Source organism: Syngnathoides biaculeatus, chromosome 17 (genome assembly GCF_019802595.1).
Source record: "Syngnathoides biaculeatus isolate LvHL_M chromosome 17, ASM1980259v1, whole genome shotgun sequence".
Lineage (NCBI taxonomy): Eukaryota > Metazoa > Chordata > Actinopteri > Syngnathiformes > Syngnathidae > Syngnathoides > Syngnathoides biaculeatus.
In genome coordinates, this window is record NC_084656.1 from 6,966,914 (window position 1) to 6,988,584 (window position 21,671).

The 21,671-nt window shown below is 38.7% G+C and overlaps 1 protein-coding gene across 3 annotated transcripts in view; it reads left to right on the top strand.

The window, feature by feature from the left end:
- Positions 1–1,786: 1,786 nt before the first annotated feature.
- Positions 1,787–21,671, top strand: part of vldlr (very low density lipoprotein receptor) — a 30,647-nt gene continuing 10,762 nt past the window's right edge. For 2 of the 3 annotated variants that reach the window (XM_061801217.1, XM_061801218.1), the window contains exons 1-14: positions 1,787–2,121; positions 9,995–10,114; positions 11,598–11,720; positions 13,222–13,344; positions 13,791–13,999; positions 14,572–14,734; positions 14,912–15,034; positions 15,251–15,373; positions 15,788–15,907; positions 16,161–16,286; positions 16,792–16,963; positions 20,388–20,612; positions 20,742–20,860; positions 21,244–21,383. In XM_061801217.1, coding sequence (XP_061657201.1) covers positions 2,049–2,121; positions 9,995–10,114; positions 11,598–11,720; positions 13,222–13,344; positions 13,791–13,999; positions 14,572–14,734; positions 14,912–15,034; positions 15,251–15,373; positions 15,788–15,907; positions 16,161–16,286; positions 16,792–16,963; positions 20,388–20,612; positions 20,742–20,860; positions 21,244–21,383 — 1,959 coding nt within the window. In that variant the 5' untranslated portion in view covers positions 1,787–2,048. The remainder of the gene's footprint in view (positions 2,122–9,994; positions 10,115–11,597; positions 11,721–13,221; positions 13,345–13,790; positions 14,000–14,571; positions 14,735–14,911; positions 15,035–15,250; positions 15,374–15,787; positions 15,908–16,160; positions 16,287–16,791; positions 16,964–20,387; positions 20,613–20,741; positions 20,861–21,243; positions 21,384–21,671) is intronic. The other variant, XM_061801216.1, reaches the window with a different exon arrangement.

The following is a 21,671-nucleotide window of genomic DNA, read 5'->3' on the forward strand; positions in this document are numbered from 1 at the left end:
TTACGTAACAACACAGTAATTTGAAAATTTTAAGAGTGCAACATTGCAGCCACAGCAATCCTGTTCAACACATATGTATATATTTCATGACCAATAATCATTACATCTGCAAGATGGCATAGACTTGGCAGTCAACAAACACATTTCAAATTGTTCAGTGGCTTTTGAGATTGTTTTTCCCAAAGAATGTAAAAATCTGGGCCACAAAAAGCTTTGGGGCGTATCTGCAGCCATCAGCTATCACGAAGGATGAAGTTCAATCCTCTGATATGAACAGAGTCTTTGAAATTTGGCAAGAGACAATACACTGGAACAGTCGAAGGCCCGATGATCTTCATGGTATCAAACAAAACTATGGCAGTAACAAAAACTGAGCTTGGTTCTAAGAGATGGTCTCTTCAGAAGTGTTACAATTGCCGTCTCAAAATAGCTATCAGTTACCACTGTGAGCAATAACTATTTCCATCGCTCCATTTTCTGAGCTGCTTATCCTCACAAGGGTCCGCGGGAGTGCTGGAGCCTATTCCAGCGATCAACGGTCCGGAGGGTCAGAGTATATTAAGCTTGGTGATAATGATCAAATACCACATAATATTATTGACTTACAACATTATAAAATATTTTGGGGGAATAAAACCTCTTTCTCTTTTTTGATGAAAACTCGAGCCTTTTACCCCTACTGCAGAGCTATCAAATATACGGCCCACGGGCCAGAACAAGCCTGTCATGGGGTCCAATCCGGCCCATAGGGATGGAGAACATATTCTCTGCTGTTTTTTAATAAAAGTAAAGCATGTTATTACTTTTGTCCACTGGAGGGTGCACTGACAACACTTAAATGAGCTTGATGCACTTTTGAAGGCCAACAATGACAAGTTTCAGTAGCACACTAATATACAAATGGTGTCCAATGTTCCCACTGTAAAAATACATATTGAATATTGCAAAATTTCAGTCAAAAGACGCAATTCAAAAGAGAAGTGTTAGAACCTTTTTTACCCCCATGCTCTGCCACAACTTATTTTTTTAGGTATACACTTACAAATTATGCGAATGGTGCACACTCACAATTTCATAATACTGTTGAAATATTTTTTTGTTAAAAATGTCAAAATGCTCATGTGATTTGTCACAAAATTTGCAACAAGACAAGAATGAATATGTGGATATTTTCCAAAGTACTTGAAATAATTCGCTTCAAAACAAAATTTTCAAACAGTTGTTATTTATGATTTTTTTTTTTAAGCTGAGTTCTAATTGCATTAAATGTGGTCAGCGAACTAAAAGGAGTTTGACGCCCCTGCCCTCCTGTATTTTAATTAGTCATGATAGTGTCGTTTGCTGAGCTCGGTATTTTTCAGTTCATTATTTAAAATTTGAGGACCACTTAAATATAAATATAAATCATAGTTGCTTAGTTGTCGCATATCTATTGTTGCAGTCCATGGATTTTTGTCATTTTTAATGTATTTTTTTAATACGAACTTGACATAACACTGATATCAGTGTGTATTACTATCTCCTGACCGAAACATTACATTTTTTATGAATATAATGAACTGAGTGAAATTAATAATTGAAACAAATGATTGGCGCACAATTTAATGCAGATAGTCAAGGGTTAACAAGCCATAGAGAAGGAGGGGAAAAAATCCACCTCGGTTGTGACGGGATCGGTATTGCACCAGCAAACCGATCAGCCGGGCCGCCCTTGAAACGCTCATGTAGAAAATGGATTTAGTGTGGAATCGAGTAAACCGGCTTCGGTAGCAACCACTAAGGCGCGTGACCATCTCCATTGATTCAGGAGGGAGCGTGCTGGTCGGTGTGTCCGCGTGCGCGCGTACGTAAGTACGTGCGAGTCCAAGCGCATTTGCGAGAACGCGCACGCGCCTACGTACGTGTATATGTGCTGGGCGCTCGAACGGTCCGACAGATCTGGAGCCCGAGCAGCACCGAGCCACGAGAAAGCCAAGCGGAGCTAAGCAGGCAGCCCGCGAGCGCTCGGCTAGCAACGAACCAACCAACCGCACGTTCCACAGCGAGACATGGTCGCTTCCATACCCGGAATCCTCCTGCTAGCGCTGCTAATATGCCTCCCGCACTCCACGACCGTTCACGGTACGTATTTACGCTCACCATAAGGCGAGGCTGGCAGCGTCCATTCGGTAATATTAGCTAATGTCATCTGGTTGGGACACCTGTCTTCGTGCTGCTTGTTTGCAATGGGACGATGGAGGCACGAGCCGAACTATTACTGTAACATCCCTATGATCATGTGTTTTATAGCTAATTATTTCGCGCTCCTAGGAGTAACAGTCGAAGTGGGCCTTTTTTAATTCGTGTTGCTCCAACACATTCATGTCGACTTAATCTTGCAGTCAATCACAGAACAACGCTCGTGTTCATTCATATATAAAATGTGATTTTTTTTTTTTTTGTTTGTTTTAATTTCCAATATTTCCTAGAACTACGGGATGCATGCTACTATTGATACTCCCGTTCTTCGTCCAATTGGTATACAGTGGTTTTTTTTTTCCGAAATGGTTTTAGATAACCTAACATAATCAAATTGTCGCTAATGTCCAATCAGCACTTCCATGTGGCGACAAGTGAGTTCACCTGCCGCAGGTGACTTAAATCTAGCAGTCATTGGTGCGGCTTTCCTTTCACGCTTCAGTCTTCAGCAAGTTAATAACTTTTAAATTTTAACCAGAGTTGCAGTAGTTAATCAACTATTTTGATTATTAATTAATCATTTGGTGTTTCACTTAAAATTGTCTAAATTATCTCAATTTAATATTCTCGTTTTTGTCGTGGACCATCAATGCAGCCTGGATATCTTTGTGCCAAATCCAAACAAGGCATTTGTAAAAATCTGCTTTTACTTTGGAAAACAATGAGCCACTTTTCTTGCTTTCTGACATGTTATGCTCCAATGCAGTCACTAATCATAAAAAGTTGTGAAAATAATTGTTGGCAATCATACAAATAACCTGCAAGTAACAATTTGGTTGAGTCTGAAGACCTTCAAAAGTGTACATCAAACGAGTAGCCCAGCTCAGTTTAAACTGTTTGTGACATCACTTGAGTGCTTATATTGTTCATGCATTAAACACAATAATAGTTGTAAAAAGCATATTTTTATCCAGTTTTTTGATTAATAAAGTACAAAAGATGACCATCCATTTTTAAAGTTCGTTTGTTTGCATCATCAATAAATGAAATGCACATTTTTGTTGGTCCTAAAACGCCAGAGATGATTAACTATAGTTTAGAAAGTTTGCACTGAAAACCACTGTCTCCAGCCTCAAGTGATGCGTGCTGACAGGAGGAGTGTACACTGGACTGATTGCAGGCCCCATATAGAGAAACCATTAGCAGTTTGGGACAGAGTAGAACAGGGGTGTCTAAACTTTCGTCTAACAGGGTTCGCACGCAGCCTTAAAAGTCCCTAAAAACCCCTAAATTTTCGAAGGTGCATTTAGGGGCTCCTAAAAGTCCTTAAAATCTGCGAAAACCGGTCAAGCCCCTAAAAAGGCTTTAAATTTAAAAAAAAAAAAATAAATCAAAGGGAGGACCTCTACTGCCAAAATTCTCCCTAAAAAAATAAATTAATCTTATTTGGAAAAAAAATAGCGATCGGTCTGGTGTCCAAATCAGCCGGAAATTGTCGCCATCTTGTCGGTATTCCATTGTTTCCGTGAGTAGGCATTTCACTTCGTCTTCGTTACGACGTAGCGTAGTTCTTTCATCGATCCAACTTGTATCACGTGGAAGTGCATTTTTCAAGAAGCTTGAGTCGAAAGTAAGGAGTTTGGGAGATGGGTTCATCGAGATCCAAAAGATCGGCACATGTTTTACTGCCATCTGTGCAAGCAGAGTTACCAGCTTGAAAAGATGGGCGTCAAAGCGCTGGAGTCGCACCAGAAAAATAGGAGACACGCTGATTTGGCGAAGATTCTCTCATCTTCCGTTAGTATGAATCTGTTTCTAAAATATCAAGATAGTGAAGCATCAACTTCAGGCAGTGGTACTAGCAGTGCATGTGCACCTACAGTTGTCCAGTCATCGACTTCAACCAGCCGGAAGTCAGGCTTTATGAACGTTGTTCAATACACGAAGACGGACTCGTTAAAGGCAGAGATCGCGTGGACTTTAAAAGTGATCTGCAACCATTACAGTTACAAATCTTGTGAAAATAATTCAAAAGTGTTTGCAATCATGGTCCCAGACATTGACATTGCTAAAAACTACCACTGTGGGGAAAGGAAGACTTCGTACCTGGCTACATTTGGCATCGTTGCCCACTTTTCATCTCTACTGCCTCAAAGCCAGAATAGAGACTGACATAGCAACGCTTATTGAGGAGGCAGAAGAAAAGAGGAATCTGAGGTTTATCACCGAGGCCAATGCACTCAGAGGCAGAGCAAAGGACGAGAGCCACTTTGGCACCTCTGCAGCAACAAATAGAGGAGGCACTGGGTAGGCTCAAGGGGCTAGAGTAGGGTTGCTGAAACAGAAGACATTTGTGTATATAGTTGCAATTGTAGTTAGAATCTGTTTTTCTGTATACTGTTATGTGCTGACGTTGACAATAGTCATATCAATGACAACTACCACAAGGGGCGACAGGTGATCACTGTCACAGGTACTGAGATACTGGAACATTTGATGGCACCATTGGGTGAGTCTTTTTTCCTTACTCTTGATTTCCCACGATGGCCCTAAATTTTTTTCGTGTCGGCCCCTAACAATGCCCCTAAAAAGCCCTTAAATTTTTTTTGGTCAGACTGAGTATGAACCCTGTCTAAGGACAGCATACTGTACGGAAACATTGAAGGATGCGAGAGCCACTTTTTTTTTTTTTTTTTTTTTTTAAATAACTTTTTAATTTACTTACAATAACATGGTAAAACTATGTAAGGTTCTGTTCAGTAAAAGTCCCTTCATATTTAGAGATTAGCGTTTGTGTTTTCCTCCCAATGCATCTTTAACTCATTGTCATCTATCTGCTTTTTTTTTTTTTTGTTTTTGCTGAGATCAAAGGAATATTGGTTTACAATTTTCTTTCCCTGCCCCCATATCCTCTTTTGAGCTGCCCTATTTTGGTCCTTGATCCCACCTCTTGCTCCATCAAAGTGAAGGTGGTATTTTGCTTCTCTCCTGATGTAGCTCCATAAAGCCTGTGCTTTATGTCAATGTTAGGATTTTTGTATTCTGACATTTATAATGGTGTATATAAAAGACTGGTTTAATAAATTTGACCATGTGTAAAGTCCTAGTGTGCCGTTTTCCCATGTGTTATGCCTATGCATCTTTTTTTTTTTTTTTTTTTTTTTTTTTTTTTTTTTTTTAATAAACATGCCAACAAATATGGGCAAGCTTCATGTGGACTTTGTTTCCATTGAATAATTCAATACCAATATCCCAGAGAAGTGATGCCAACACCGGGAGAACTTTCAAACTCTAGAAAAGCTCAAACCCAGATTCAAACCTGCAGCTTCTGAAATATGTGGTGGTTAACCACTTGCTGATTTATCACTCTCCTCTTATAAATAACCACATTTATCAAAAGCTAGGTTGGCATAACCAATTTCTCCAATGTTGAAGTCAGGCAACATCTCACAGCAATTTGTATCCTGTCACAAAGTGAGTTATAGCTCGCCCAAATTTTGTCAACACATGATTATCAATCATATTAAAGTAGGAAATTTCACCATCAACACAGGATAATTGGGCAGTATAAACTTTAGAGACAACCAATAAGTGGAGCTTTGCTATCTTCGAATGAAATCAGGCTCAAAATCCCAGTACAGTGGGCTTAAGCAGCTAAGTGTAACATTTTGCCTCATTCTTCATGCTTGAGAGAACTAGAAGGGAAGTTTGGCTTGGACCTCTGCCGTAGTTGTTCCACTTTAGTCAATGGCTGGCAGTTTTTTTTGCATTACAAAGTTGCTCTAGCAATCAATCCTTCCATTTTTCTCAACCGCTTATCACTGAAGTATACACTGAGAACCCCCACATTCCTGGCTCGGCACCTACGCATTTGGCTGTTCACTTTTTTACAATTTCCCTGTGAAATTAGATATTTTAATTTTGGAAACTACAATTATGGCTGTCAGTTGTTCACTAAACACTTGTCTAATCTTTGGCCCTATTCCTATCTCATGCAACTATTGGTGCAATGTATACGAACTAGCTATTTGGATGTGGTCACCTCAGCGCTTGTTTAAAGTTCCTTTGTTCCATCTTAAAAGAAAAAAACTAGAGCATTGTTTTAAATCTGTTTGTTCTTAGCCAGATTTTCAAAATTACCAATCTACAAAACAAAATGGTTTTGCTAGTATTGTACAGGTAATTTTATATCCTGAGAAGTATGTCATGACATAAGATACTTATGTAGACTGGCTGGCAAGGTACACAACTGGTTAGAGCATTGGCCTCACAGTTCTGAGGGCCACTTGTGGAGTTTGCGTGTTCTCACTGTACCTGTGTGGGGTTTCCTCCCACATCCCAAAAACATGCATTAATTGGAGACTCTAAGTTGGTGTGGTTGTGCGACTCTCTCGACCCTGCATTTGGCTGGCAACCAGTTCTGGGATAAACTTCAGCAATCCTGTGACCCTCATGAGGATAAGCAGCTCAAATGAATTTTATGTAGACTATACCAAATATCCTGTGGCCAAATACCATTCAAATTAAATCTGGTAGTGCGACCACTTGAAGTAATGCAGTAAAAAGCAAGAATTGAAATAAATGTACAACACAGTGCTTTAAGTAACATTAGATTATGCCTTTATCCATTACTGTGCTTGGGAAAATAAACTACAGGATTCCCTCAGTAGTAATTGATCTTTATGTTGGAGGATTATATCGTGCAATAGATGTTGCATGTCATTGCACAGGCCTAGATTGAATTATCACAATTGTTTTTATTGTTTTTTAATCCTTGCTGTAGGTTAGATGAAATGTGTGCATTGGCATGTTAATTCATAGTTCCCCTTGACTGTTCACGCATAAAGAAAACGCAGGCACAATTATCAAATGCTGTAGGGAGCGTTTGGTTCTTTGACAAGCATTGATTTCTTACATTTTTTTTCCCCATTTTGAGGCTCCTAATGCAACCGTACTTTTAATAACCAAACAATTGTCCTTAAAAGCACACAAGTAAATATAAATTGTAAGCGTCTCTGAGGCGATCTCACAAATTAGATCAGCAAGATGAGCAGCAGTGCCTGGCCTGATTAAAATGGATGTAGCTTCCCTTCACATTTACTGTGATGGCATCCTAGACCCAGATCCTCAGCTACATGAGCGCAGGCAGCGTGGGGGTGCGCTTGGCTCTTGAAGTGGGCGGGGTGGTGCACTGTAGGAGGAGGGGAAAACACTGCAACAGTTTCTGTTACTGGGGAAAATTTTTTTAACGTGACCGCCAGTATGACACCATTATATAAAGCACAGAGACATCCTATTTTTAGCAGGAGACCTAAGTGCAAATTGGTGCCTGTTTTAGTAGATAGTTTATCATATGATGGTACTTCAGTTGTCTTTTTTTATTCAGAATGTAGGTTTTTCTTCTTTCAAGGAACCATTTTGATCAAATTTTTGCACTATGAATAGATGTTCATTACGACCACCCATGTCAAGTGCGTGTGTGTGTGTTGCCTGCCAGGTCCTCAATTTGGACTTAAACTGGTGTTCTTTCAGATGAATTAGTTAAGGTAAACACTGGGTGATGGATTGGTGTTTTTGGTCCACTATTCCTTACCGCCACCCACCCCAATCATTTAAAGTTCCCTGAAAAGCAAAGTGTTGACATATTTAAATATCAAAGTATCTAACTATAACATAATACAACTTTTTTGTTGTTGAAGCTAATGTGGTTTGAATGGAGGCTTGCCGTCTCATGCAAGTGAGACTGTTGCTGAGAAGCTAATGTTCATCCAACAAAACTTTATAGCTGTTACTTCATTAGCTTTAATATCGTGTTTCAGATGGCTGTAAAATGGTGGATATTTTCCCAGACTATATAGTATTTCACTATGTCCCATTTAAGGACCATTGCAAACTTTTTGTTTCAGCAGCAAAATACTTTGTTTTTGAGTTGTGAGAGTACATTTAGTCAGCTTTACACCCTCAGGATTGTTGAGACCAATCAGTGATTTAAAAAAAAAAAAAAAAAAACTCACAATGGAGCAATAAGTTTTTAAATGACCTGTTCATTTAAAGTATATACTTGTGCACTTGTTTAAAAAAGTATATTTACAATTAATCAATTTATGGCACTGAGGCATAGTGACGGAACAAATGAAGTCTTCTATTAATTAGCTGGATCTGCTTTTTGTTTGCTGGTGTGCCATGAGATTTTTTTTTTTTAATTTTTATTTATTTTTCTTTCCAATTGTAAAGTATGTGAATTTGCTTGAAAGGTTGTCATTCGCTACTCTGGTCAGCCAATCTTCAACAGAACAGCAGAATGTTTGCATGCAACCACGAGTGCTAGCTCTAGATTGCGAGACTATGTATTTTGTTGGTGTGCAAGCTGTATAGTATTGAAAGCATGTGAATATACCTCAAGCAAGCCTAACACAACGTCCTCCCCTGTCCTGAGCACTGGTGATGACAGCACGTTTTTTTTCCCCCATTTTCTTATAAAACAGTCACCCCAATCCACTCACCTCCATGATAACGAGGGTACTCAGTCACATTTGAGGTGATCAGATAAAGCCCACTGATTGCATTAAAAAAAAAAGTCGTATCAGAAAAGATTTTGTCTAATCTGTGTTTGTTTGGTCTCAGCAATTTTTTTTAACTTCATTGGCCTTCAGATATTTATATAAATATTCCTAAATAACTTTTGGATACAGATACTGTGCAAGATGGTGACACGGGGTAAATTTCTGTCTTGGAGCAAGTCAGTGATATCAGCCAATTATTACATTAAAAAAAATGCCAATTATCAGCTAGGCCAATCAGTGTAATGTCTTGGGGAAAAAAAAAAAAGCCTCTTGGCTAGACATTAAGATTCATCTTAGAACCAGGACCAAGGTCAGATTTTGAAATATTTAAGTATTAGGTATTGTCACCTCCAGTATAACAGACTCTACAAATAACTGTTTAGAGATGCCGTAGAAAAGACAGTTTTGTTCAAATGGTGGAAAATCTTTTTTTGCTCCTAAGGCACAAAAAGAAAACTTGTACAAATACTTCATTTATAGAAAAAATCCTAATTAAATTGCCACGAAAAAAACATAACCAGTTCTATTAAATATTTCTTACACAAGCACTAAATGCAAACTTACTTCGCCTACTAAGGGTGCAAAGCTCCTGTATGTAGCCTGTGAACAACAGCTGACCAGCTGGCATGTAACATTGAAACAACTGCTCAGTAAAAAACATGCTCCCATAAATGTCATGTTTAATGTAAGACATGAACAGAACGACACCCGTGTTTTTTTTTTTTTTTTTTTTTTTTTTTTTTTTTTTTCTGTCATTGTGCCTGTAACCTTGCTGTATAGTGACCCTGGTGCCCACGCTCTTGTGTGGCAAAACAAAAGTTGGAGTGGGATGACTATTTTTATTCGTTCTACAGTGTGGGGCTAACCCAGCAACATGAATACAACATTACGTGCTCTACCGGCCACTTAAAGATGCATTTCTTGTAATTTGGTCAAATCAAATGTGTAGTTTTAGCATGAATGCATACCATCACCCAAATGGGGAACATGCACTCATGTTTGAAACTTTAGTGTGGAAAAATACCTGACGATTACTTGAGGTGCAGTTCCACTTGTATATTTAGCATAATTTTTTGGAGGTGGATGCATCTCATAAATCAGTTTGAAGTTTAGACTTTACATTAAAATATCTACAATGTAAACAAAAAATGTGACAAATGATATAATTATGAAACAAGAACTTGAGATTTAAACATCACAAAAATCTTTCGATAAGTCGTTACGTATATTTTATCATGGTCTTTGTCCTTCAGGAACCAGAACGGAATGTGAGGCAAACCTATTTCAGTGTGACAATGGGCGTTGCATCCAGTCTGTTTGGAAGTGTGATGGTGACGAGGACTGCAGTGATGGCAGTGATGAAAGCTCATGTGGTAAGAAATGCAAATCTCCTTTGAAACTGTTTTCCAAAATTAACTCTAAATTAAGACACCAAGAGATTCAACTGCAAGTTTGAAGGGCAGTGGGGACTTCATTGGCGATGACCCAAGGTGACTGTTGTACTACAGTGTTTCCATGTAGTGGAGTATAAATAAACTCTTGGGTGTGAGGGAACAAAATTAGTGTGGTTATGGTAACCATTGTAATATCTGCCGTCACACGGCAGCATAGAACTGGAGGAGCTCTTATCCCCTGGGAGGGAATGACTTGCTGAATAAAAAGGACACAGAGTAGTGCTAAATGTGGTTGTTTTAACCACTGAATTTCCTGTATATTGTAAATGCCTCCCTGTGAGTATAGTTTTTTTTTTTTTTTATCCCACCCAATGTTTCACCTCCTTCTGTATCTGGGTCATGTGAGACTGGCAGTGTGAAAGATGAAACTGTGGGAAGCCACCAAATGTCATGCTTGCAGGGGCAATAAATAACAGATTACTTGAATATCAAATGTGACTATCAATCAATTCGTATTAAAATAATGAAAAATTTTAAATTCAATGACAATGCGCAACCAGCCTGCTTCAATGACGTCTGTAGACTCATCCAGCTGCAGTGAGAAGCACAGTCTGCTATGTCCTTCCAAAGTTGGTTGGTCAAATCCTCGGCCATGGCTTCACTGTGTTGTGTAATGGTAGTTCTTCTTGGTTTGCTAGTGCAGTTATGTGCGCATACACAGTGGCATGTCAGAAAAGGCCAGGATTGGTCAAACTGTCAATCAACACAATTTACTTATTGGGCATATCTGAATCAAGCGATTGGATCGCTGATAGGCTGAAGTTTGTTTTTTTTTTTTGCCATGTGATCGGCCAATACTGCCTTCATGATCGAGCAACGGATTAAGGACCCCTATGGAAGTAAATATGTGCCACCAGGATTTTAATTAAAATGGCACTGAAAATTTTATGATGTAAAATTCACATTATTTTAAAGTGATTACATTTCCAATTGCTGTATTTCAGTTTAACTTGTCTGTGTTAACAAATTGGCCATATAAATAAATTCAAACGCAATATTTTCAGTCTCCTGAGATTCAACTGGCTACAATTCACTGTCTGAAATCCACCATCTAACAACCAGCCAATCCAGTTAGGCTATCTTAGTCACATGAAGTCACAGAGTAAGCGTAACTGGATATGATGGTTGTTAGATTTCATTGCATTTGGAAAAACTAAAACACAGCGGTTGGAAATTTGATCACTTTGAAAAAAACAATGTGAATTTTACGTGAAATTTTCAGTGGCATTTTTTAATTTTAATCCACATATTTATTTCCATACACCCCTGCATTAAATCATGCTTTGAGAAATTGTGAAAAATGCATACTGATACTGAAGTGGGAATAACATCCTGGGTGTGCTCAGCCGTTGTCTGTGATTGTCACGATGATTGCCTTTTTCCACCACCCTTCCCACAACAGTTAAGAAGGTGTGTCCAGAGACAGACTTTGTATGTCGTAATGGCCAGTGCGTTCCAAAAAGGTGGCAATGTGATGGGGAGCCAGACTGTGAGGACGGGTCAGACGAAAGTTCAGAAATCTGTCGTAAGTAGAGCTCAACCATGTCATCTTAAATTCTGATGTAACTTGAAGTGTTTCAGATGAATGTTTTTACAAGCTTTGGAAGTTTATTTTACATTACAATCAGCAAATTCTACTTTGTGCGTTCTTTACATATGCAACAAAGTACAATACTCATTTCAGGATTTGGTCACCATCTTAAGTACTAAAAAATAGTTTTGACTGATGTAAGGACCATATTAATCATTGCTAATAAATAGAGATCAAATTGATTAGAGAGACAGTCTTAACTAATAGTAAATGCAGTAAAATGAATGTATAAATCTCAGGCATGAGCATTTCACGGAAACGTTACGTTACCCAGCCTGAAAAAACACAGAACCAAAAGTCCGTTTCCCAGATCTCAGGGCTTACTTTTAATAAAATTCGCCCATGTGTGGAATGAAAAACAAGTTCTCAACGAAATACAACAATCTGTATAAAACGAACCTACATGAACCCCTTTATTTTTAATGATTAAAACGCCCAGCTTTGTCAGTGTGGTTTACAAACAGCACCGGTTTCCGCTTCTGCGCTCCGCATGCGCAAGGTCGAGTTATTCATATCCGGGTCACTCAAACGCTAGTCAAACATGTGGGTTGCTAAGCGTAAAAGACAAAATGCTCATGCCTGCTAAGGCTTTATTCTGAACTACATGTAAAAACCGGTCCCATGAGCATTATCAATGGGAACCGAAAAATCGTTTCCCAGGACAAAAATCAACGGAACCGAAAGATCGGTTACCATACTTGCCGAAATCCTCATGCCTGAATCTTAGTGACGGGGGAAAAAAAATTACTGTAATTGGATGTGTTCTTGCTGTCTGAGAGTCATGATTGCTTTGAGATGGTCTACTAAGAATGAACAAGTCCTGAGAAATGGGCAAGCTGAGCATTTCCCAAGCAAATTTAGTGCCTCAAAGATTGAGTTGATAAATCAATCTTAAGAGAATGTTACCATGGTTATGTAATTTTGCTTTGGACTGTCACTTTAAACAATAAGTAATTGCTCTAACATTGCAAAGTATTTACACGGAAGCAATATGAAATACTTAAAGCTAGTTTTTCTCTGCGCCTTTTGAACAATATTTAGGGTATGCTACCATTCAATTTGATAAGGGTGAGATTAAGAGCAGTGGTCTTTATGTAATCAATCTTTTGATCCGTTAACAAGCATACAGCCTGAGAGCTGTTTTTGGAATTTAGGATTCTAATAAAAGCATCTTTTGTATTTATCATTCCAGTACTCGGTGGGCCCATAATGTATGTATTAATTTGTTTTTCATTTTAACTGGATTTGCCCACTTGTCAGTGAGTATAGAAGTTCTCAGAGTAATTTAGTATCCTGAATGATTCAGTTCCAAACACAGAAATTTATATTAATAGTATTTTGATATGTTAGATCCTATTTTCTTTTTGTAGTGAGAGTATTACAAAAAATGATAAAACAAGCTTAACTTGTGGTATCTGTTTTTGGGATCATGCAGACATGCGTACATGCCGTTTGAATGAGTTCAGTTGCGGAGCAGGCTCCACTCAGTGTATCTCCAACTTCTGGAAGTGTGATGGTGAAAAGGACTGTGACAATGGAGAAGATGAAGTCAACTGTGGTAGGTGGACACTTATACTATATGCATTTATAGTCTTAACTTTGACCTCATTACTTTAGTGGTAGAATTTTAAATGGCTCTTAGGTTGCTCTTGTTTCAGAAATCAGTTTGTTCAGATTTAAATGTCAATTCTGTGCAAGGCCCTTCATCAAGTTTCTTGTGTTCATGTTTGTGCAGCTGCCAATAATTGTAATCTGCCAGGAAGGGATCTAACTGCCTCCATTTTTGCTCAAATTTAATCAGTTTCAAAATCATTACTCATAATTCCTTAAAGTCAGTGTAAGGGGGAGGAACATTTTCAAGGCTGCACACAATGCTCAGTGATATCATAGGATGGAGTGAAAGGTCACAGTCAAGTAATTGGGAGACAGGAAATGCGTACAACTGCAGGAAACAAATCTCAGGTAAAATTGCTTTGAATTCGTTGTTTGACTTTACACTTCCAGGTAATGTAACATGTGCTCCAAATGAGTTCACCTGTGCCAGCGAACGCTGCATCTCCCGAAACTTTGTATGCAATGGCAAGGATGACTGTGGTGATGGCTCTGATGAAGTGGGGTGTTCGCCGTCTTCCTGTGGCCCGAGTGAATTCCAGTGTGGAAATTCATCATGCATCCCAGATAGCTGGGTGTGTGATGAGGATGTTGACTGCCAGGTAAGGGAAACTCTGTAAAATTATAAGCACAGAACAAGAAAAGGTATTAACAGGAATGTCTTCATGCAAACGTACTGTTTGGACAAAAGTCAACTTACTAATGGTAGTGTCACTCAATGGCAGTTTGTGCTACCCTTTGTTCGCTGTGTAACTGCAAATCATCTGAGCTGGTTGACTGTTTACATTTCATGTAGAGGTTTATGCATTATCTGGGTTCATGACCACATACTGCAGTTGTCTTCATCCAAATCTGAAATTCATCAGATCCCCACCCCCATTAATTTCATCAACCATGTTCACCGCTACTTACCCTAAATTTGCGGTAAATAACACTGTTGAGAAAGTGTGCCCTTTATTTAAAACTATCATGGTGAGGACGTAATGCAGGGCTGATGGAGAAACAAATGGTTTTACTTGCGTAAGCTTTATTCTATCCTGTGCACCTAGTTAGGCATGTATCATTGGTTAGTACTTCCTCTTGGACGGTACAATCAATAATGTACTTGTGTACAGCTGTGCAAGGATTTAGTTTACATGCTCCATTTTGTTCCAACTTTTGTGTTCTTCTGCAGGATCAGTCAGATGAAGCACCATCACGTTGCGGTCGTCACCCAACTCCACCAGCCAAATGCTCAACTAGTGAAATGCAATGCCTTTCAGGAGAATGTATTCACAAAAAGTGGAGATGTGACGGCGACCCTGACTGCAAAGATGGCAGTGATGAAGCAAACTGTCGTATGTACAAACATTTCCATGATTTCCCCCCCCTCCAATTATCCTTCATACAATACATGATTAACTGATAGACTAAGTATCACACCAATAATTTTCAAATCACACTTTTTTTTTTTTTTTTTTTTGGAGGGTGTAAGGTTTGTCTAATATGTGGTTATTACGTGTATGTGTTGGCAGCTGTACGCACTTGTGGAGCAGATCAGTTCAAATGTGATGATGGGAACTGCATACTGGGGAACAGACAATGTAATGGCATCAGAGAGTGTGCTGATGGATCAGATGAAGTTAATTGCAGAAACTGTAAGTTTTCATCTCTTCAATAGCATCTTTTTTTTTTTTTTTAATTTACAATTTTTGTTCCACTCTCGCGTGTTAAAGCCAACAAACTATCATTTGAAATGGTAAGAAAGTAAAAGGTAGTTTTCTTTGAGAGTGGGACAATAATGAAGGGATTTCAAATGATGCTAGAAATGAGTTACTGCAAAGGTTGTGCAAATCACTTGTTCCTTGTCACAGTGACTCAGTGTCATGGACCCGAGAGGTTCAAATGTCGCAGCGGTGAGTGTATTGAAATGAGCAAAGTGTGCAACAAGAACAGAGACTGTCCTGACTGGAGCGACGAACCCATCAAGGAATGTGGTGAGTTTCGCAATGCTCATTACAGCATCCACAATTACATTGTTCTGATGAAGAACTATGTACTATATTTTGAAATTGGTGGTAATAGAGCAGCCAATTAGCCTAAAATGCATCCTGCATTTGACAACTTTATGCTAAAATTATGGGACAAATGGAGACGTTTGCTTCACAAGGCTCCTTAATCAGGGAAATTAGTCATGTTCTCCACAGTTGCTTAATGGTTAATTTTTTTATTTTTTTTTTTTTTTAAATTAGTAAGCAATTTATGCTCAAGCTGTCATGCAACTGACTTACGAAAAAAGCACTTTATTGTTGAATGTGCTTTAGCTATTTGACTGACTGGATAAGGCAGAAAGAACAGTCCCCTTTTCTAATCTGAAGTTTTATTAAATCCTGTGGTTTCATGTTTCACAGATCTCAACGAGTGCTTAATGAACAATGGGGGCTGCTCGCACATCTGTAAAGACATGACAATTGGTTTTGAATGTGACTGCACACCTGGGCTGCAGCTCATTGACCACAAGACCTGTGGAGGTATGGTTATTGTTCAGAAATGTTATTTCAAGAATTACTTGTTCATATTTAGCAACTGTTGAAATGGTACCAACAATTCAAAATCTGGTGTAGCCAAGCATTTTGCACTTACTAAAGATTTTAGAAAAAGTGGATGAATACATGAAGAGCTGCAGGGTATGCCATCAGTAAACAATTCCAGTACAATATGTAGCTGTTAATGGACTGACATTTTATTCTCTATTTTAAGTCATGATCTGCTTCTCCCCTTCAGACATTAATGAGTGTCTGAACCCAGGCATCTGCAGTCAGATCTGCATCAACCTGAAGGGAGGATACAAATGTGAATGCCACAATGGCTATCAGATGGATCCAAGTACCGGCGTCTGTAAGGCTGTAGGTGAGGGTGCCTGACCTAATCTCATACAACACCACCTAATCTAGCAAACAACAAACAGACCGTGAAATGTATGGCAAACGAGACGACGTGGTCTTATGTCTTTCCAGGTCAGAATACAAAAAAAATGTGCAAGTGAAGAGCAGATAGTCCTGCTATCTTAACTTAATATGATCATATAAACGCATAGGTGAGACACAAAAGAGTCACTATCAATTGGTTTGACTGTCTTCACATTCTATTTGACTACAAAAACATTTTTTTCAAACACTGGCATAAATGCACAATTCAAATGACTTGCTTACTCTGCCCCCACCCATGCAAACATGTAAAATTTTTCAAAATTTGAATGGGAAGTCCAACCAAATCGATGTCCCTCAAAACACAAATGCTCAGGGGTTTTTTTTTAAGTTTTCAATCAAAGGTGAATTTTGGTTGTTTACACTGTAGATGCCAAAATTTAAATGATTTTCTGTGTCTGTAGTGAAAAGTATTTTTCTGTTCTTAGGTAAGGAGCCCAGTCTGATTTTCACAAACCGCCGAGATGTTCGTCGTCTGGGTCTCGAGAGAAAGGAGTACACTCAGATTGTGGAACAGCAGAGGAACACAGTGGCACTGGATGCAGATTTTGACCAGCAGATGATATTTTGGGCTGACCTGGGACAGAAGGCCATATTTAGGTAACCTGCACATCATTTGGCCTTATCAAAAGCATAAAGTTGTACTGTTTTTTTTTTTTTTTTTTTTTGTCTTTTCACTTTTGGAAACTACCATAAATTAGTCAATTTGTTTATAGAATATAAACTACTGTACCTGGATCATTTAACCCTTGATACTACATTATGACAGTGTCGGGTTCGAAGCAATGAGTCCCAGCAACTCCTCACAGAATACTGTAATCCTCCACTACAGAATGGTACTGGCTTTGTGATCTCAGTTTTTAGGACTGATTTCCCCAAAAATATGACAATGTCATCCTGTTTTATGCCAATGATATACAGGAAGTCCTCGATTTCCGAACGAGTTACGTTCCTATGCGAGCGATGTAACCTGAATTTCCACAAGTCTAATTTCAACGTTAGTCGAAATTTACGTCAAAGTACTAAGATACATTAAAATAAAAAAGATTCTGTACTTGGTTACTCCTGAGAGGTGGATGGAGAAGGAAGGGGAGGCTGTGAGAGCTATTGCTAAGGAAGCATATGCAGGTAGCCCTTCCTTCTCGGCGTGCTTGCTTTTCTGCGCTTTCATCGTTTGGAAAATTATATTGTGCCTTTTTTTTCATTAGGTTAAGCCTACATTGATTTCAGAATGTAAGTAATCTTTCCATGTTGGCAAGGATTGTTTTTTTTCTTCACAAAAAAGTTGCTTTGTGTTCACTGAATCCCTCATAGGTGCGAATTCCTTCACATGCGCTAAAATACGTGATTTGTCCTTAATGATGGTCGACCGACCGACTGACTAAATCTTTAGACGTTCGTCTGTGTGTGTCTCCTTTCTTCGATCTTTTTAAGTTAAGCTTTGTTCACGTGGTAATTGATTCTCTCTTGGACCAACATTGGTAAAAGACCCAGGTTTCTTCTTTGAGGGCATAAAGTTAGATACAGCGCCGAAACCCTATGAAGCCCAGGACAAATTGGCAGATGAGGCACGAGTGTCAATGTCAGTTGAGTGTGTTGTAACTGGAGAACTTCCTGTATTAGAGGATAATCAAGTGAATCCTTAAGAACAGCTCTTTTTTTCAATTCTAATTTTAAGTGTAATGAACATTTTACTGGCCGGCACGGTGGTGCGTCTGATTTGAGCGTTAGCCTCACAGTTCTGAGAACCCGGGTTCATTTCCCAGCCCCGCTCGTGTGTTGTCTGCATGCTCCTGTGCTGTGTGGGGTTTCTCTGGGCACTCTGGTTTCCTCCCACACTCCAGAAATTAACTAAGTAGACTCCAAATGGCCCCTAGGTGTGATTGTGAGTGCGAATGGGTCTCTATTCTCTATGCCCTGCGACTGGCTGGTTGATCAGTTTAGGGTGTACCCCACCTCCTGCCAAAAGATAGCTGGAATAGGCTCAGCACTCCCACCACCCTTGTGAGAATAAGCCACTCAGAAAATTGTTGGATTAACATTTGTTGTAATGTAAAATGAAATGTCTAAGATTAAAAAATATAGATGTGCTCCATTCACAAAATTGGCACCTAAACAAATTTTAAATTTGCCTCAGATGTATAAACAATTTCCTTATACTGTACAGCCAATCAAGTTTCAATTTGTTAAAGTACCAACATTGACAACATAAGTAGATCAAAGCAACCTGTTCCAATTAGTTCTACTTTTCTTTTTACTCCACAATGTCCTATTTGCCTTGAAATCCATAATTCCAAACAGACTGAATCATTTCCCACCCTTCCCGTTGTCTGACGAAATTGGGTGTGAATGTTTAAAATTTGATTTTGTCATTGAGGTTTCAGTTGTCTTAGTACCTTGATACAGATTTTACATTTCAACTCATTTGGTGTTTGTGGATGAAGGGTTCATCTGGCTTGAATCCAAAATGTTTGCACATTGCCACTGGTGTTAGTCTTTTGGCCTATTTCCATATGCATCCATTTTCTGGATTGCTTTTCCTCACTAGGATCACAGGTGTGCTGGAGCCTATCTCTCGCACTGTCTCTGGGTGACAGGTGGGGTATTATCTGGTTCCAAGCCAATCGCAGGCCTTATAGACAGAACCATTTGCATTCACACCAATGGGTAATTTAGTCTGCCATGAAAACTACCATGCATGTTTTGGAATGTGGTAGGAAACTGAAATACCTGGAGAAAAGCCACACAGGCAGGGTGGAGAACATGCAAAGTCCACACAGGGCTGTGATTTGAACCCTTGTCCTCAGAACTGTGAAGCAGTTGTCCACTGTCCTGTCCTAAATTTGTATAGGCTGCTCAATTTTCTGTAATTGCAGCTACAGACTCACCCTTAAACTTTGCTTTGTGTGTGTGGGCCCTTATTTTAAATGCACTCACTACCACCAATCGAAAGGATGGTCCACACTCTCCACTCCCTGGTTTAGAGACCACAATTGTCAGATTCAGTATGCATATCAGACTATGAAAACGAGGTGGTATTATGAAATATTGGGAAAATTTTACCACGGCTGGGATGTAGGGCATGAGTTGAAAATGAGAAGTGAAACTGCTTGCTTCTTATTTGTAATGTGTCAATGTTGCAGCTGCCTGTCATTTTAGTGCATTTATACCATAAGTTTTATATGTATACTTTAAGTCTAAGCATGGCACAAAAAATCCTGGTCAACAGGCAAGGGTTTTAAGGCAGTGACAATGGTCACCCGTAAGACAAATTTAAAACATTGTCATATTTGTTATAGTAATATTTAATGGACTGTGTACACGTCATATTGCTAATGTGCTCACTTATTTTCACTGCTGCAAAGTTCCCCCACTTCCACTGTGGCGCATTCAGATGGAGAAGATGGTGGCTTGGACAGCTCTACAAATTCTTTCCTGTCATTTTAATTCCCACGCAATCTCATATGTTTACACTTAATTGTTTTGAAATGCTCCATTAGATGTGTTTTATACTGGTTTAATATAAGCAACTTAATATCCTGTGAATGCACCCTAAATACTATGCAATTTCAGAATGCATTAAGGTTTTTGCAATCTGAATTGGATAATTACAAATGGTGGATTTATGTACTTCACAGCAGATTGGCACCCGGTTGTATCACGAAAATCTGATTTGATGGCCTTTTATAATTGTGTTGGGCGTATTTATTTTTTTAGTTTTGAAACCCCCAAATGGTTTCTACTACCAAAAAAGGAAAACAAGTGGATTTTTTTTTTTTTTTTTAAGGTGAATACACAGGTGCTAAGCCCCACACACGCATACACTACATGTAACATTCTATAAATTTTTTTTTTTTTTTTTTAATACACTGAAAACAAGAACAATGGCAAGAAAGTGATTTTCCGCCCCGGCCCCCTTCTTCTTCTTTCTCTCCTGTGAAGTTGCTGTTTTAGGAAAAGTCTACAATTTGTGCATTGTGGTAGATATGAAGTATTTCAAGTTGAAATCATTTTTCTCTTACAGCACGCTGCTTGACAAACGAGGCGATGTGAGCACCCACAACAAAGTGATAGAAAATGTCCACTCTCCCCTTGGAATTGCTGTGGACTGGATTTATAAGAACCTGTACTGGTCTGATCTAGGTTCGAAAACTATTTCTGTTGCCAACTTTAATGGAACCAAGCAGAGAATTCTCTTTAAAAGAGGCCTGAAAGAACCAGCTTCCATTGCGGTAGATCCATTCTCAGGGTAGGTGTTGCAGGATTTTGAAGATGTTAATATAGGTTACTGTACTAACATCAAAATCTACTTACTGACTTTTTTTTTTTTTTTTTTTTTTTTTGGGGTGGGGTGGTGGTGGTCGTCCGTCAATTGAAGCTTTCTGTACTGGTCCGATTGGGGTGAGCCAGCCAAAATCGAGAAGTCTGGTATGAATGGAGTCGATAGGCAGATTCTGGTAGCAACAGACATCCAATGGCCAAATGGAATAACGCTTGGTAAGAAAGTTGTGCACACAAGCCAATCATTGACATTACTACTAAATATTTGACTGCTGATTTTAAATCTGAAGTCAACAGATAAGTCGTGGTTTCATGAAGTAATTTGCAACTATTTGGAACATTAAGTTCTTAGCCTGGAAAGTGACTTGTGGGTGCAGGATTATTTCAGTATTTGCTTAAACTACTACGTTTACTAGATTTTTGTCATAGAGTTTATAATTTTAAATGTGCAGTTTGATAATTTTTTGAATTTGAACAAAAAATTATTTCCTTGTCTTTGCAATTTGCTTCCCTATTTCATCTACAAATTGCCCCTTTTGATATTTTATTACCCTGGCTTTTTGTTCTACCCTTTTAATCTTCTGATTGTTCTTTTCTAGATCTAATCAAAGGCAGGTTGTACTGGGTTGATTCAAAGCTACACATACTCTGCAGTGTCGACCTGAATGGGGACAACAGGAAGAAAGTGCTACAGTCGTCAGACTACCTTGCTCACCCCTTTGCGCTCACTGTTTTTGAGGTATTGCTGTCAGCCTTTAGCATTTTTTTTTTTTTTTTCAGTTTACAAAACTGAACATTTCAGTCAGTTTGATCTCGTATCAGAAATGTTAAAATTATGTACAATCTGTATACTGTAAAAGCTAGTTGTGAAATGATCACCTACACTACAAAATTAAGTCTAGCTACAACTTTGTTACCCTATCATGTTTTTAGGATTTTTAATGGACTGTTAATTTTTAGAATTTGTACAACTAAGATTCATACTAGTTTGCTTCTGTGTATAATTTCATTTACCTTAAAGTGGGAC